The sequence below is a fragment of the Manis javanica genome, chromosome 14 (genome assembly GCF_040802235.1).
Source record: "Manis javanica isolate MJ-LG chromosome 14, MJ_LKY, whole genome shotgun sequence".
Classification (NCBI taxonomy): Eukaryota; Metazoa; Chordata; class Mammalia; order Pholidota; family Manidae; genus Manis; species Manis javanica.
In genome coordinates this window covers 13,088,741-13,106,963 of record NC_133169.1, presented here as the reverse complement: position 1 = coordinate 13,106,963, position 18,223 = coordinate 13,088,741, and the positions used below count along the sequence as shown (strand labels likewise).

Sequence of the window (18,223 nt, the reverse complement as noted above, 5' to 3'; positions counted from 1 at the left end):
GAGGCCTCCCCTGCGTAAGAGGAATTACACTTGCAGAAGAGGTTGGCACTGGGGAAGCGGAGGGCAGGTGGATGCTTCCTTCCTAATTCTCTGTTTCACTGAGACTGAGAGTATTTCCTCTTCCCCAGTCTTCTTTCCCCACATAAAATCATGTGTTTATTTCCAATTTCATTACCTGTACGAGTTACCAGAGGTAAAAAGATGCTTGAACCTGAGTTGAGGAAAAGAGCAGGAAAAAAGACACACCTCAAAATGAGTTTCATTTATATAATGAAAATAAATTTTTACACAATCAACGTAAACACACCAAGTTGTTTTTTTTGCAAAAAATATTTTTAAATAAATTTTTGTCTTTTTTTTTTTTTTACATTCTGATATACATATGTAACAAGGTTTGTGGCACTGTAACCAGAATCAAATCAAAAAAAAATTATCAAAGGAAAAAGGTGGGAAGGAAAGTAATTGGTTTTGTTTAATTCCTTTCTCTCTCCACACTGGCAAATTTGCCCTATTTGTCTATTATTCAACTGCCAGCTCTAACTTGTTTGCACACTCAAACACCATTTTATTGCACAAGAGGCCAGTAAAGGCATATGGTAGAATGGTCAGTTCCTCGCTATTTCAAAAAAATCTCTTACACCCAGAGAAGGGAAAAAAAGAATAATCCAGAGTATGAAACACACAAAATCAACAGAATCTTTTTCTCTTTAAAGAATGTGAAGGGTTCTTAGACCACTTAGGCTGCCCTGATCTCTGTGCACCAGGGACGGCCACAGGGCTCGGCTTGGATGGTTTTTGTTTTTTCTGTGGACGACCCGGGCAGATCCCAGGCCTTCAGGTCTCAATGTCTTTTCTACTTACTTTGGGTTCTTTTTCATTGGTTTAAAGTGTAGTATCTTCGGTCTATGAACCTGCACAGACTATTTAATCATAAAACTCTACAAAGAGCCTCAAAGGAAAAGGGGAAGAAACAAGTTTTGTTATATTTTTATTGTTGGCTTAAAAAAAATGATTCTTTAGGTTCCCCGTTTTATCAGTTCACGGGAAGTAAATCTCAACGGCATCAAAAGTTAAATTCTTCTCACACTTGCTAAAAATAAAAAGGTTTTAAACAACTTTTGTTTCCATTCACAAACTTGACCCCCATCTAAAAAAGAAAAAAATAGAAAGAAAAGAAAAGAAAGAAAGAAAGAAAGAATCCATCTTCCTTCCTCTTCGTCTCCTCAGGGAGAACAGGAGTCCTTTCAATCCAGACTATTGTCACACGACCGTTTCCACGCCCATCAGCTTTGGTGTAAGGATTCGCGGTGTCACACCGTTGTTTAGGTCTTCCTCAAACTCCAGCAACTGCCCCATGAAGTTAAGGTTTGGGGAAATAATTGGTCGTTTGCCTTTGACAAATTTGTAAGCGTCAGTCATGGTCATCCGAGTGTGCTTCATCAAGTAGGCGATGACGATGGTGGCAGAGCGGGACACCCCGGCCTGGCAGTGGATGAGAAGCCCCTTCCCACACTGGTGAGCTTCCTCTAGTGAAAGGGAGAGGGGCAAGGGGTGAAGGGAGGGAGAAAGAGACGGGAGGAGAGAGATTAACTTTTAGTTAAGCTTGACAACATCATATTTTTATAGAGAAAGAATAAATCAAAATGGTTTTGAAACTAAGCATATTTCACTAGTTCATTGTGTACATTTATGTCACAATCTCCAGAACTAGCTAACAGCAATAGTAACATGAATTAGAAGTTGCATTTCTCCATTGGAAGAGAAGACTAGGTGAAGGAATCATTCATAACAGCTGTTTATTTCACTGATGATGGCAGCCAACTGAAGCTAGAGATACAGCGTAATTAACTGACATGTTCAGCCAGCTACTGATTTAGCAGACCCTCCCATTAAAGATGTTAATTCCAACTGCCATGTTATGTGATTTATCAAAACTCGTGTTAACAATGTCTCTCCTACCTGTGCTAGAGAAATCAGAAATCATGGCTTGTTTCTTTACACTACAGAATTACTCTGTACAGGACCTGGTATAAAATGGATTAAGAGTTTCAACCTTACGAAACTTTTACAGAGGTTAAAGGAAGAGAATTCAATTAGAAAGTTACTCTGTTGAGCCTCGCACCAGAAAACCGCACTGTTGCCAAGTTAGCTAAAGACGTTCAACCGCCTCTGCACCCAGATGTGCCGTTCCAACGTGACAGTGATGTGTGACTGTGATGACAGAGGAATTCCAGCAAGGGCTCAGAATCCAGAGCGATTGAAAGAGGCCATACTTTGTAAGTTTTCAGATATATTAAAAGCTCAAAGAATAGTTTGTGGGCACTGCCTGAATGGATTCTTAATGACACTTCTACACTAAGAAGCATCCCAAGAAAGTGTCTCTGAAGGAAAACCAATTAGATGAAGAGCAGGGGAGGGACACAGCAAGGAGCACAGTGGTCTAACTTAGACCCACCAGTGGACCAAGAAAAGAAACGTCATGCAAATTTTCATCTTAAAAATTGATAGATTAAGCTTCCTTCTCATAGATCACAGTATTTTAGGAAAGTATCTCGCCTTTTTAATTTCTTCTCTTCAGCACACACTATTTATTGATCTCCATACCAAGGCTGGGAAGCACTTGGTGGTAAGATGAGCTCTAAAGTGATAGACTTGACCACTGGCTCTCCGACACACTAGAGGAGTGGACCTTGTGTGCATCATGTAGTGCCCCAGAGTTTCAATGCCCCTGTCTGGGTAGTGGGAGTAACACTAACTACCCAGGCTCAGGGAATATGGGAACAATGCCAGCTGACTCAGGAACAAATAAACTGGCAGAGTTAAACCCTAAACCTAGACTTTGCTTAGTTTATATTAGACTCTCAGTGATTGTTATGACATATATAAAACATGCTGTGTTTTCCCTAAAAGCAAGACTGTAGGATTTCATCTTATCCAATGATTTAACAGTTGAAAATAAAATTGTGCACAAGCAGGCTGTGATGCTGAATAATTTTCCAGGTGAAATGCTATTGGTTACTTGTTTTGTTTTCCTTCTAAAAAAAGCAGATAAGCCTGAATAATCTGTAAGGGATGTGGATGCTTTGACTGAAATCCTCTTAGAGTAAGTTAGAGGCTATCTCACGCTACTCATTAAGTGGAAAGTAATTTCCTAACTTCCTCCCACTGGAATTAAGTCAGATAAAACTACAGTCATAACATGATACATCAACGAAGTTTCTCATCGACTTGTTGACAAATATTTCTTCCTCGGGGCTCAAGGTTTGATTCAGGTATTATTAATAAAGAAGCTAAGGTATCTTTGCATCCACAAGCATTGCCAGTTGGGAAATAATAAGGGATTGTAAATGCTCCCCCAGCATGGTGTACAAAGAACCCTGGTCTCAGAGTCTGGAGCCAGGTTCTCTGACACTGAAATTCTTCCAACCCTGGAGAAGTCACTTTACTTTTCTGAGTTTGGTGACCAGGCAGAATTTCTTTCCAGACTGAATATTTCATGGTCCTGCATTAAAGGCAAAATCAACAAGGGGAACAGTGGGGCCAAGAGACCAGAGCTGCCCACTGCCCAGCAAATCAATGAGCCCCAGCAGCTGTTAAGCCCAAGGCTTTTCTTCTGCTGTAGGGGCACCAAACATGAGTGCACTCTTCCTGGGGCAGAGACCAGTAACAACCTGCTGCAATATTTGGGAAAAGTACTGGGTCACCCTTTTGTGGTAATAAAGGTTGGAGTCACTTGAAAAAAATTTCGATCCCTTGCTAGAAGCCAGGTGTTCCCCAAACAGTAATTTGAAATTTGCAACTGGCGGCAGCAAAAGGTAAAGTTAGAATTAGGCCTAGGCTGGCAGTGGCTTCCTTCTGGAGATTAAAGCTTGATGTTGCTAGAATTTTCTTCCTTGGGAACTATTTGGGTGACACAACCTGATCTTTCCTACTTTGGTGAGTTTGGGCTAAGACACCTAAGGAAGTCTAGCACCGTCGCCCTGGCACTCACCTTTGATACCCCTTTAGCCACCCAATGTTTAAGAACTGAGACAAAGCAAGTAGAGGGAAAAATCAACTCTCCCCCTGCCACTCCTGGCCAGCCCTTCTCTCCTTCCTCTGCACTGATGTGACGCATAAAGACGCTTAGCACAGCTTTGCTGCACTGAGAAGCTTTTTCAGAAGCAACTCTTCAGCAAATGCTCCCTTGCCTCGACTACAAATTAATTTAACTCAAGGTAAGGGAAGCAAGAGTGAGTCTGGAGGTGGGGTGTATTTCCTGTGTTTTATTTCCTGCAAGGTGCCGAGAAATTAAGTCACAGAACACATCAGAGTTAACCCCCACCACTTTTCCAATGAGCATTTGAGCTGAAGATTTCTGGCTGAACAGACCCCAACCAAACTGAATTACTGCCCTTCTCTCTCCATCCCGACAGCGCTACTACACTTGCAGGCCTCTGCCTCAGGAGACTATTTTGGCAGAATTTCTTTCCAGACAATATTTCATGGTCCTGCATTAAAGGCAAAATCAACAAGGGGAACAGTGGGGCCAAGAGACCAGAGCTGCCCACTGCCCAGCAAATCAACGAGCCCCAGCGGCTGTTAAGCCCAAGGCTTTTCTTCTGCTGTAGGGGCACCAAACATGAGTGCCCCTACTACAGCGCTACTACACTTGCAGGCCTCTGCCTCAGGAGACTATTTTGGCTGCACCAGGTGGCTGCGCTCCAAACCATCTCGGAGAGGCTTTTGCGCCACACAGGCATATACCTGGGACTTGACATCAAAGCAAAAGCCAGAGGAAAAAGGAAAGCAGAAAAGGCGGCTTCCCCAGGGGAGACAGTTACCAATGAACTCAAAAGCCTCTTCAAAGTACTGCCGCAGGTTCTGCTTGTTGCTGTCGGTGGCCGGCAGCCGCTTGTAGTTGAACAGGCCTTTCTCGTAGTGGTAGAGGGGCAGGTGAGTGGTGACGTTGATGACGTAGCCTATGTTCAGCCGCTGCATCGCGTCCAGGTCCTGGGCATCCTGCTCGTTGCCGAGGAACAGGAAGGGCAGGATGGGCGTCAGCTCCGCGTTCTCGATGTCGGGGGTGGTGGGGATGGACTGAGGTAGCATGCCTGAGGCCGCAGACGCGCCGCCGCCCGCCTCCCGGCACTCCTGGAGCTGGAGGGAGTTGTCACAGAGGTTTTCATGGTTCTGCTTGAAACTGCTAAGGCCGCCTGGAACAAGAACACAGGAAGTGAGAATGGCTTTGTCAGTTTGGGGCTGGCAGAAAAATGCCACCTTCCCCACAGTTGCTGTTTATGTACACTAAAAACAACAACAACAAAAATCAAAATCCAAATTAAAGTCCATTCAGAACCCCAGGACAGGCTTTGGAGAATATCCCTGCATGCAGCACCTTGGATATGTGCTTCTTCATACAAACTGTGGTACAGGCATGCTCCCCTGGAAGGAATGAGACGCAGCGTCAGGCTATTTCATCAGCGGCAAATCTGATCTGCGTCAAAGAGCCGCTCGCTCAGTGGCCTCTGAGAACCCTGCGCTTTGGGAGCAGAGAAGGCACGGGTGACCTCTTCCGGCAGAGACCTTCCACCCGTTTCTCAACACTGTACGTGTGTTCTTTGTACCCTTCATGAGCTCCCCTCAACCGGAACGACAAATGTTCTCCCAATACAGCAGAGTGGTTATGAATAGGTCCTTGGGAAAAGCAGATTTCCTGGGCTACAATGCCAGTTGCACAGCTCCCTGGCTCTGTGATTTAGGTGAGTTACTTTCCTCTCTCTGTGCCTCAGATCCCCCCTATGTAAATGAGGACAATGGCAACTATCTCTTAGGGTGACTGGGGGGTCTGAATGAATGAATGCATGTGAAGTGTGCAAAGCTCCCACCTCAGCAAGAGCAGTGTCACCTCTTAAGGAAACCAGCCAGCCAAAGACACCCAGCTAGGTGTGTACACATCACTACAGCACTCATCTGTTCTGCAGAAAAGGCCAGATAAAAAACAAAGCAAATTTTTAGACAGGGAAAAGTTATTACAGTCATCCAGTGGCATGTTAGGTAGTCATTCAAAGTTGTGAAAGGAATATGAGAACAAAGAAATGTGTTCCTGTTTAACAGTAAATGAAAAATTGCCAATTCAAAAACATTCACCTTACACGTCATCAACAGCTGGAGGACCACACAGAAAAGAACACTGTTGAAGTTAGGAAATTTATGGATCATAGTTTATCATTTAAATGTTTCCTTTAATATTTGTTAGCTGCATCGTACCTATGGATAAGCCCAAAGGATTATTATGAGGGTCAAATTGCACCATATAAGGGCGAGGAAATCTGAGTTGATGTTATTACTACCAAATGAGCTCTGATTCTAATCAAACAACTAGATATACTGGCCTTCCCTTTGAAAAGAGGGGGAAGCTGGGGACCTCCAGTAAGCTGAAAGCCATCAGAACACACTGACCCCCTAGACAGATGCCTTCCGTCCACCCATTGTTTCGGGAGATAAGACAGGAAACGCAAAGTGCGAACAGCCTGTGGGGAAATAAGGGCAGGAAGTCCACCTGCTCACTTAGTTGCTGAACCTGACACACGCATTTCTCCATGTCAGGTCTCATTTTTGGCAACCACAGCAGGAAGCTCCAGACTGTATGTAACCTAGACGGAGTCTCAGGGCTGCTCACGGCCAATATACCCGGAATTAGCTGTGTAAACTAAGGAAGCCATATTTCCATTAAGGTCCGCATGACCCAAAGATCACTTAGAGGGAATATCATGATGGCTTCACTCATCGGTAAGTATCAAAACCTATCTGCTTTTTGAAAGGAAAAACAAAAGCTACAAATTCATGTTAATTAATTTCTAGAACTAAACACTGCCTTTACATATTACTAGTCTATTCTGCTATGAAATCTTGATTTTAAAAAGTTTGTCTGGGCCCAAAGAGATCATTTTTAAAGTAGACGGAATAAATGAAAAAAAGAGAGAAACTTCCCTAGTGAATACTTAAAAAAAACAAATTGAAATTACCCACTGTCACCCTCACAAGCGCCACAAAAGAGACCCTAGAATTATTTTAAATCTGTTCAGCTTTGCCTCCATAAAATCCAAGTAAACAGTTCCACCCTGATTCTGTGATGGGAACCTAATTCAATTCTTTTTCTTAAGGAAAAGGCAGTTGTTACACTTTTCCATATAAGATGAGAGCAAAGAACAACATAACAAACTCAAAAGAAATCTCTGGCGGGGGGGCAGAGTAGGGGTAAGAGGGGCACTTCTCTCTCTCTTCTTATTTAGGGTACTCAAGCTGTAATTTGTCTTAGAAGCAACTAGTTTGAAAAAAGAAAAAAGTCCACGCCAGAAAACCCCCCAGACAGAAAAAAGCAGCATACAGCTTTTTAAAATTCTGTCTCTACACCTCCTTTCCCAATGACATCAGCTGGCGGCTCCCCACCTGCCCAGTTACCATAGCAGTTACACAAAGACACACAATGACATCAGTTGGCATGATATCAGCTCTTTGAGTACAAACAATACAAGAAGAACTACTTTGTTTAAGGCCTTTGGTGCAACTGTGTTCTGGGGAGCCAATGATGTAATGCTAACAGGTGGCATGGGCCTTCCATTTGCCTAATGGGGAGAAAAAGCCCATGGGGGAGGAGGGAGGGAATTGGAGACAGACAGACACAAAACGCTCCAAATCACAGGGGGTGCTCGTGGGCAAAATGAGGTGTGTATTGTATGTTTAAGCCATGTGGGAACTCTGCTCATGGAATATTTACAGACAGAGTGGATAGAAAGGAATTATTATAATGCAAACATAGTAACTGGACAAGGAAATTCTCACTGAGGGACACGAAGAAATAGTCTCCTGTTCAATCGCCAGTCCGCCGATCAGCTTAGGCCGCAGTTCCCATTAGGGGTTGTGCACATCTGTACAGTGCAGTTACAGAACTCCCTCTGGGGATGGTGCTTAACACAAAATGAGCCAGCAGCAGCCCACAGTGGTGGTTTTTTAGAGACCTGTCTGCAGGGAAGATCGCTTATTCTCTTGGAAGCTGGAGAAGGGAGGAAAGAAGTAGGATTAATACAGTTTTCTCTTCCACCTACTTTCTCTCCGCTCTGCCCCATACCATCGGGCTGAACTGACGAGCTTCACCTAAGGAAGACCTTCATTTCACATGTGTTGTTACTGTATAAGGACATCACAACACAACAACTAACAACTGAAGTAGATGCTGTGTCACGTGGTGGTTGAGAATAGGGGTTAGAGGGAGACAGATGCAGGCTGCAATCATGAGTCGGTCTCCTAAGAGCTGTGAGACCTGGTGCAAATCACTTTCCCTCATTAAGCCTCAGTTTACTAATCTGTAAAGTGGGCACATCACCCACCCATAACATGTGGTTCATGAAGCATAGGTAGACATTTTGATATATAACCAGCTGTTTGATAAATAATGTCTCACTACCCCAATATCATCACCACCGTGACAACCCGAAGTGCAGTGCTTCTGAGACCCAAGTGCGTGGGTCTGAATCCCAGAACTGCCAAACACTAACTAGAAGACCCTGCACAGCTTCTTCCCTCCTGGCTCCTCAGTTTCCCCCTATTATTAAACAGAGCGAATCATGGTCCCTCCCTCAACTGCTGTTTTGAGGATCAAACTAGTTAATAAAGCACTTTGAAACCATATCTAGCTCATATTAGGCACTTTTTCCCCATTACTTTGGGAAGCTACCATTTTAAAGACTTTTTAAAAAATTCCAGTTAATATACAGATACTAAATGACAAGTAAGCTAATGTTCCAGAGCTTTTGCTTTTACACTTTTCCCTAAAAAGAACTAGGGGCTGAGGCAGCGGAGCAGTTTTAAAGTTTAAATAGTAGACTTTTATCCTAAAAAAGCAACAGTTGCCTAATCCTTCCTAGATAGTATCTGATCTCATTTTGTCTGCCTAGCTTTCCCAATCAACACTGTACATCTTTAGTTTCCTGGCTTTTTTCAGAGGAGGATAAATAAAATATTTAATTATACTGCTCTTCTTCAAATAAAACTGCTCTTATTCTCCCTCCCCTGCCCTCCCCTCCTCAGCACCCTCTCCCCGTCCCTGCCAGGCTGTGTGATTTCCTTAGGCGCACAACTTCTCCTAGTTATCAGTGCAAATATTTTCTAGGCATGAGCAACAATGCTGGGGGCAAGCATTGCAAGCCTTATCTCAAAACTAGGTTCTCTGCCCAAATTGAGTACGGTCGGCATGTTGATTCCAAACAGCAACGAGAAAGAATCCACAGTACTCCTCAAGAAAAATACGCAGACACACAACGCTCCAGTTTCTTCCAACGGGGGAGGGGTCAGCTAGGTGACAGTGCCACTGAAGCAACGGATTCTACTTTTAGTGGGAAAACTCTCTTTGTCAATGCGGTTCGGCTCGCGTTGCTGTTTTGGCTACTGTAGTCCGAAGAAACAGAACAGCCCTCTGTAATGGTAATTCCGAAGCTGGGCCCTGGGTGGCAAATGAAAGAAACCACATCCAAATACAAAATCTATGAGCAAGAGATTGCCACGTTAAAATGATGGGCAGTACTTGTACACACAAGCTTTCTGGTTTCATGCTAAGCTGGAGAGTGGGCACATTCCAGAAATTTCAAACTCTCCCTGAAGGTCAGCAAATGGAATGAATACCCAAAGAAAGGTGGAGAGAGACTAAAAATGGCACTCTTCCACAAGCTTGCTGCCAGCATTGATCACCCCTTTTGCTGGCTGGTTTTTCTTACGGGTGACTTTTTTAAAGTAAAAAGGTGCTTTGATGGAAGTGATTTAAGAGCACAGACTCGGCTACAGTCTCAAATCCCGGCTCCCATCACTAACCAGTTAGCACTGCCTTAGGCAAGTTATGTGACATCCCCATACCTCAGGCTCCACGTGCATAATAGTAACAGTTCTATCTCACAGGGCTCTTACTATGGATGACATGCTGCATGACTTAGATACGATGACTGTAACTCGGAAAAATGGTGGTATAGGATAGGCCCTAACGGATACTATTTCGTGGTCCTCCATGGAAACTAGAGTACATCAAAGCAGACTCTCAAGATTCTATATGCACAAGGATCCTTGTGGAACAAACAAAGCCTGGATAAATTAGAGCTGACATCAGGCTTCCAGAGCTGAAACTCTCAGAGAGGGGGTCAGAGTCACTTCACCAATTTTCGGGTAGAAAAGCACCCACCTTTACAGAAGAAATGCCTAAGATACCAGCTAGATCCATAGATTACTTCTACCTGTTGCTTTCCATGAAATCACCTCTATAGACTGTAGACACAGTGGGTATTTTACAGTAATTATCATTTCAAGTTCGATACCAGGTGGTGTCACCTGAACTGTCTTGTGATCCTGTCCCCAGGGAATATGTTTTCTTTCCCTGAATTAAGGGAGAATTAAGGGAGGCTATATTAAAGAGAGAGAATGAGTCAGTGAGAGTGCTGTGTCAGTAGGTATAAGAAGAGACAAAGGGATAAAGAAACATTTTTGTTATCTGGGAAAGAGAGACCTAGGAGGCTGAGTCCAGTAGTTTTGCTGGCAGGGACCATGAGTCAGAGAGATGAGTGTCTTACAATCATGTCATTTCATTGTTTACATATGAAACATCTATTGTGTGAAAAGACATAAGCAAGGAGGTGCCATAAAGCTTCAAACTCTTAAAAATAAATTAGGATCTTGAATCCAATTGAGCACATATGAATTATTTGGGCAAATGCTGTTGTGTTCCAGGAAGACATATCTACATCAGCTCATGGGCTTTTTACCATCTGGTCTCTGGTAGGAGATACAGGTTATCTACACATATACTTTAGAAGCCAACTCTAGAAGGTAGGCTATGCTACACACACAAGTCAGCAGGAAAGAAGCCTCTTCTTGACATCAGAATAGAGGCCCTGGGTCTTTCTGGACCAGTTTTCCTTACCTATAAAATGGAGGTACTACTACTCAGGTCTGTTGCAATGACTCGGTGAAATTGTGTGTAAAACACCCATCCTGGTGTCTTTAAGAAGCCATTCAGACCCTGGAGAGTAGTTGTCAAAAGAGTAGCAAAGATAACAAGCACTCCAGGTGGTCAGGTGCAGGAGGATTACAGTGGACTAGGATGGCTAAAATAGGTTTAGCTAGAGGCGAGTACCTGGAAGGATGCATGGTTGGTTCAGAGAAGTGGGGAAAAGACAACCCTCTGCCAGAGCCAGGCCCAGGCAAGGGAAAGGAAGCCAAAGCAGAGGCCCCAGGGCACTCTGCTGCAGCCCTACTCTTATAAAGGTGCTGCTGGGTCCCAGGTTAGACTCCACAAATGCAGGAGGGCATGGCACGAAGAATGAGGGCTGAGCCTTGGTGGCAGTCTCCAATGGAAATCTCATTGCATTTCACTATTTATGCCCTAAGATTATAATCAAATTGGAAAAAAGAGATAAGTAGGCTTACCAAATAGGCATAAATGCATTCATGGCAAATTTTCTGGAAATTTTATCTATATCTACATGTTTATCTATATCTATATATACACATTCCCAGAAAGTTTAGAAATAGATACAAAAAAACACATATAAATATATGTGTGTGCATTACTTTTCTACACCATTAATTCTTTAATTAGCTGAGATGTTCAAAACTTTTCTCAGGGTCACTATAAAAATCTTAGTTTCAACACTCATTATATGTACACATGCAGCCTCACCCTCCCTTTACAACCAAAACTCTGCTTTTAATATTTATTCACTTTTTTATAGTTTCCTTTCCATGTATACCCAAATGAATAGCTTTAACAGAACTTCAGTTTTTAGAGAATAGGGATAGTCTTATTTAAATCTCTTTGTACACAGAAGTAACCGTATGTCACAGAAAGACAGTTCATTTGTTCGTATGTCTGATACCAACAGCTGTAGGAAGCGATATTAAGATAGAAGATCAATCTCTTTTTTTGGAAATAATTTACAAAAAGTAAAAGACAAAGCAAAAGGATCTCCCTGGTGTCTGTTTTACCCAGTGACAAATCATAGGTAGAAACTGCTTCAAGAATGCCCCTCACAAAACGATCTTCCCATAGCAGACTAAAATTTACTCTTGTTCTTGTATTAAAAATTCGTTTATCTAACCAAGCTGTATTCAGTAATGTTTTGAGAGGCAAAAAAGAAAATTCCCGAAAAGTTTACACCAGAATTTTCCTGAATTTTGAGTCACTAATACAGTCAGTTCTTTCACTGAATTTGTGTGCTGCACAAAAATCACAATTTAAAACAGACACCGCTTGTATAGTCACTGTAACTCAGGAATCTTACCTGTTGGTGTGTCCCTCCCACCACAACATAATCTAGCCTTCTGGAAATAAGCTAACACTTGACGATAATGTATACCAAGAATTAAAGATAGTAACTTGCTTCCCCCCAATCTTTGTATAATTTGCAATGTACTTTCAGCTAAATTTTTGCTTCCGTATTACTTCTACAGCTGCCTTCAATCATTAACCTGATCAGGGGCTCTTGTTGCTTACGTGTTAAAATAGGTGACTGCCTTCTTTGATTGCCAAAAGCTTGGTCTGCCCTCAATAGAAATACATTTCTTTAATTCCTGACTAAATAACTTAACTCAAAAAAGTGAACTGAGTCAGAAATATCCAGTGATTTATAAAAATTGAAAATGAAGCTTTAATGGTAATGGCTTCCAAGACAAGCTGACCCTGGCATGTTTTTGTCCCAAGTTTAAAAGATTCTCCTTCAGTGCCCTCCCCACACCCCCACCCCACAACCACTGCCACGGACCCGCAGCTGAGAAGTTGCCTCTGGTGCATAAAAGGTCCCCCACTACAGAACTGGTGCAGAAAAATGGCTGGGGATTACATTTCAGCCTGAAGTAGCTCAGCTGCACAAAAGCGGCAGCTTCTTGTTACGCTCCTTGAAGGGAGGTGCACTTCCATTGCCCCATCTTATCATTCCTTCCGTAAGGCTTTAATGAGTAACCGGTGTTTAGGTACCATACGCTTAATTTGTGTGTATTTGAATAACACAGGCAGATTGTTTGAGAGGCTGCTTCACAAGTATGTAAATATAGCCTGTTTCTTTAAATCTGTTACCTCATCTATTTACATTAGAACGGCAGGCCCTGCCAGAAGCAACAGCTGATGACAGTCAGGAAATTTTCCACAAAGACAACAATTAAACAGCTTTGTGTTTCTTTAATAAGCAGATGACTTTTATGTGAGCAGGATTCAAACTGTAAGATCTCAGAGTTCCCACAACCGGGACCCCCTCCCCCCCCGGGACACCACCACCACCACCACCACCACCACCACCACTGTGACTTGAAGGAAGAGGACCCTCTGCCTGCCCCCCCTCTCCAGGCAGCCGGTGTCTGCTCTCTCCCTCTCTTTCTCCCTCCCAGTCCTCCCCCCTCCTGCCTTTTCTCTCAAACCCCTCCCGGAGAGGCGAGGCAGAGCACGGGAATGGGGGGGCGGGGGAGTCTACCTACAATACCTTGATACTTGGACTTCCAGTAAATCTGAAGAATATTTTTGAAACTCATTTTAAAGAGGGTGGGGGCGGGAAGAGTGAGCAAGCCCTCCTACCGCCCACACACTGAGACTGTCAGTGCCCCAAACCCCGTCTTTACAGCCACCCCCAGCCACCCCCCCCACTCTGTCTCAGCAAGGTTCCTACTGCGGGTCTCTCCCCCTGCCGGAGGGGCAGGGAAGCCTTCCACAGGGCAGGCCTCGCGGGGGGATGAAATCAGCTCCGGCCGGGGGGGGGGTCCGGTTGCCCCCTCCGCCCACCCACACCGCGAAGGTCCAACCTGGAGAGTCTCATTTTCACTGGGAGTGCATCTGCCTCTCGGTTACGTTTTGCTCCCACCAAAACAATGCCTTTTAAAGGGAGTAAAAGTCATTGTCTTTCTTTCCTTGACAGGGCTTTGAGATTCAATCCAGTGATCAGCTTTCCACTAAGCAGTGCGCCTGTCAAACACAGGCTGCATACGTGGAGGGAAAGAGAGGCTGAGAGCAAGATCGCCAAGCTCCAGCCCCGTGTTCCCGAAGGCCTGCACGTTCTCTGCACGAAAGACTTTCCCGAAAGACTGTCTCTGCTTTCCTCTAACCCTCCAGGTCCCATGGGAAGGGGGCGGAGGGGCAGGAGCCCCGGGGAACACGTGAGGCAGAGAGAGCCACACTATGGGCAAAGGCTGGGTACTCAGGAGGCTGGGACTGGGATGCCTCAATGGGGCCTAAAGTGACAGTGACGCTTAATGAGCAGGCAGGGGGGACAGAATGATCAGAGGCGGTCAAAACGTCTGCGGAGGGCCTCTTAAGGCACTTAAAGCAGTTGGGATTTTATTCTAGGTTCAGTGAGAAGCCACTGAATGTTCAGAAGTCCGTAGCAGGTGATCAGTATGTGTTTGAAAGGACAAGGGAAAAAGGGGGAGGGAACAAATGTCAATTCAGCAGGAGGTGTAGTTTTCCTATACTCCAAAACTTAGGCAAAATGCATACCCTTTCTTTCCTAGAAAACATCATTTTTTGTACCTGCTATGGACTGAATCTGACCCACAGGGTGATGGTCTTTGGAGATTGGGCCTTCGAGAGATAGTGAGGTTTAGATGAGTTCAGGAAGGTGGGGTCTTTGTGGTGAGATTACTGGCCTTAAAAGAAGAGATCGCAGAGTGTTTAGCGTCTTTCTCTCTGCCGGTTAGCACACAGTGAGAAGGCAGCTGTCTGCCAGCCAGGAGGAGAGCCCTCACCGGAACCCGACCATCCTGGCACCCTGATCTCAGGCTTTCAGCCTCCAGAATGGTGAGAAAGTAAATTTCTGCTGTTTCAATGACCCAGTTTATGATATTTTGTTACAGTAACCCAAACAGAATAATACAGTCCCATTTTTATTTTCCAGTAGAGCTTACCTTCTAAAATATAAATTATAATTCTTACTTTTGAAGAACTATGCCAAAATCTGTGGACTGCCTTAGAAACTGGCCCCTGGCAGCCAACCCGAGTTGGTACCATATCCTAAAGTCAAGCCAGAAATGGCCCAAGGTCTGAATAGGGATGCTGCCTAACAGACCAGCAAGCCCATGAAAGGCAAGCCCATGGAATCTTCCAGAACCCTAGTTACATGAACCGGCTACAGGCAGAGAAGCTCACTTTTTTCCCAAAGACCCCCTCGTGAATTAGTTATATACTTTCCTCATAGGTCAGCACTGACCATGCCCTTCCAGATCCTCGGGATGAAGAATATTTTGGCTGGAGACCTTCTGTATATTTGAGAGGCTACTCTATACTGTGTTAGGGCTCCTCCTTCCCTGTTCACTAAAAAGCTCAATACCAGTTAATCCATCAAGACGGATTAAGGGAGGGGAAAACAATCCATGGGGTCATACTGGAAGGCCACAGAGGGAAGAATGTTAACAGGAGGAAAGTGCTGTAAAACACAAAGCCATATTTTCCCCAAGAGCTCAACCAGATACTCTCCATCATTGTTTAATTCTCTGAAGAGAAGGAAAACATTCTTTGCTTTTCAGTGCAGAAGTTTAAATAGTGAAGCATTGCTTAACAAACAAACAGAGAAAGCCCAGTAAAGCTACTCATTAAAGTAAGTACGCTGTACAAAAGAAAAACGATTGCTTCACAATTTATCTCCCCTGAGGACTGACATTTATCTTGGACCCCAAATTAAACACATCACAACTTCACAGCAAAAGTATGTTTCCCACTGGGATTTAAGTGGAGTCCAATTAAATAAATCTCTAAGGATATCAAGAGCAAACATCAAGGGAGAGCATATTTCCACGATGAAACATGCCCATTGGAAATTATGGTCACAAAAGGTCATCTAGAAACATCTACGACAAGGAGAGGGGGTAGGAAGCAAACTGAGGTGACACAAGTGAAGCCCGGAGGGGCGGATGGGGCTCCAGCAGTACAATCGTGTATGGAAGTGCCCAGCCAAAAATGTGTGCATCTTAGCTTGCTTCGAATGAAACCCCCGTGTCCAAACAAACAGCTTTTACGATGATGTGTTTTCATATGATTTGGAGGTCAAAGGGGCTGTGGCTTAGGGAATTCAGGAAGTGGCAGGGGAAAGGATCAAGTGTCAACATCAAAATTTGAATTGTTTCACTGAACCAACGTTTTCAGTTCACAAAAGGTGTAGCAACAACTTCCCTAAGTCACAAGAGCTGAATTCTACATTTGGCAAGAATATTAAGCAAGCCTGAGCATTAACGATCAACTGCCGGGCAGGAACTCTCTGTGCCAGCCATGCCATGCCAGCCTTGCCCCAGTAGTCAGACCACCACATGAAGGCTCAGCTTGGAAAGGTCAGCCTGAAGCCAGGGGAGGCCTCTGTGCACTGAGATACACACAAGGTTGCATCAGGACAAAAGTGTGTGCCCACCTACTGGACCACCTTTAGAGACTCAGGGAAATAAAATCACCAAGAGGCCAGTATGTCTCTGAGGAGATGAGCTGGGATTACATATCTTCAACATGGACTTGAGGCTAAGTGGAGGGCCAGCCAGACAATGGTCGGCTCAACCTGGGACACGTGGAATGGGGAGCTGACCTGGGATGCATCCCCACATGTACCATCATAATACTTCCAGTCACATGCTCGTGAAAGGTATGTGAATGCCTAGAACTGCTCAGAGTGACACAAGTTCAGACAACAAGGACTTGTAACCCAGCTCTTTCCACACTGAAGTGATACAACAGGGTTCTAGCTCTGTGACCTCCACTGCCGCTGCTTTAAAGGCATGAATTGGGACATTTCTCCCAATTCTAGCATTCCTTAACTATAACATAGCTTTGATAAACACAATATTGATGAACAATGGTAAGAATGAAGGCGGTTATCATAGGGTACTTGAGGCTTGGGTGATCTGCCCCCCACCTCAGGGCCTGCTGTCCCCTTTTTCTGGAGCCTTTCCCCTAGGTCTTCACAAAAATGATTCAGACCTCAGATCAAATGTGATCCCAAAAGGTTCTCCCTAATATTCAATTTACTGAGACCCTCCCATCTTTATTTCATTATATCATGAGTACTTGTTGATTCATTCACTTTGTTGTTACTATTAAAAAGTAGTTTTCAAGAACACAGCTGCCATCTTTGAGGAAATAGAGCATAACTGCACAGCAGGCGGTTCAGGCTGCTTCCACGACCTTCCAGCTGTGTGATCTTGGCAAAGTGGCTTAGCCTTCTTGTATCCTGGTTTCCTCATTTGTAAAACGGGACAAATAATAGTACCAACAGGCAACAACAGTTATTGTGAGAATTAATGAGCTAATGCTGGTAGTCCTTAATAAAAATGTTAAAAGCATTCACTGTTTAGCACAGAGAGCAATACCTGATCTGTATAGTAGGTGCTCATTAAACATTTCTAGATTAAATGACCTTGGGAATGAGACAAGAAAGGGCCAGTTAGCTGTAAAGCACCTATTATGTGCTGTTCAGCATAATGCTAGGGATTTGAGACATTAAAAAATAAGTAAGTGTATATATAGGTTCTGAAGATAACCTCATTGAAAGGAAGAAGAAAGGATCGAAGGAACATTAGAGGAAACTTAGCCAAAGATGAGCAGATGAAATGTTTAAAGAGCACACTGCAGATCAACGTGAAAAGATGTCACCTGGCTGTGACTCATGCAGGGCAGGTGCAGGGCCAGACAGGTGAATTCAGCAAGAGAACATGAAAACCCGATGACTGCCCCGGCTGGGAAGGAGGGCTGCCAAGGCCCCTGGAGAAGAGGCAGCCTGCAGGAATGCAAGACCTTAAATGTGACAAATAATAATACCCACGGAGGGCTGAGATCCGAGATAATTCACACCTGGTGGCTTTTAACCCTTTCTGCCCTTTCCACACCTCTCCCTTGGACATTCTGTATGAGTGATGAACGCAGAGATGGATGGGAAGCAGCCCATGAAAGAGAAAAGAGGGCTTTAAAGGGAGCACCCAGCCTGGGGGATGGCAAGGAACAGTGGGAGTTCAGTTCAGTACACATTAATGAAGTACTAAATAAATAAAAGGGCTGGGTTACAGTACTGAGTGTACAAAACTCAACAAGAGCTGGTTTGGGCCTCTCTGAACTAGCTGGCCAGCCCACTTAAACATGGTGAGTTGTAACAGACAGATGATTCAGACAGCGTCTTCACCACCCCCAGGGGCCATTTCTTCTGCCTCCCTTTGAGGGAACACAGTGCTGGATCCCAAACCAGGAATT

General features: G+C 44.2%; 1 protein-coding gene across 3 annotated transcripts in view; it reads right to left on the bottom strand.

The window, feature by feature from the left end:
* Positions 1-253: 253 nt before the first annotated feature.
* The window catches only part of DUSP10 (dual specificity phosphatase 10), a 36,914-nt gene continuing 18,944 nt past the window's right edge, over positions 254-18,223 (bottom strand). For all 3 annotated transcript variants that reach the window (XM_037014478.2, XM_037014477.2, XM_017648668.3), the window contains exons 3-4: positions 4,824-5,195; positions 254-1,526 (exon numbers count right to left, since the gene is read on the bottom strand). In XM_037014478.2, coding sequence (XP_036870373.1) covers positions 1,261-1,526; positions 4,824-5,195 — 638 coding nt within the window. In that variant the 3' untranslated portion in view covers positions 254-1,260. The remainder of the gene's footprint in view (positions 1,527-4,823; positions 5,196-18,223) is intronic.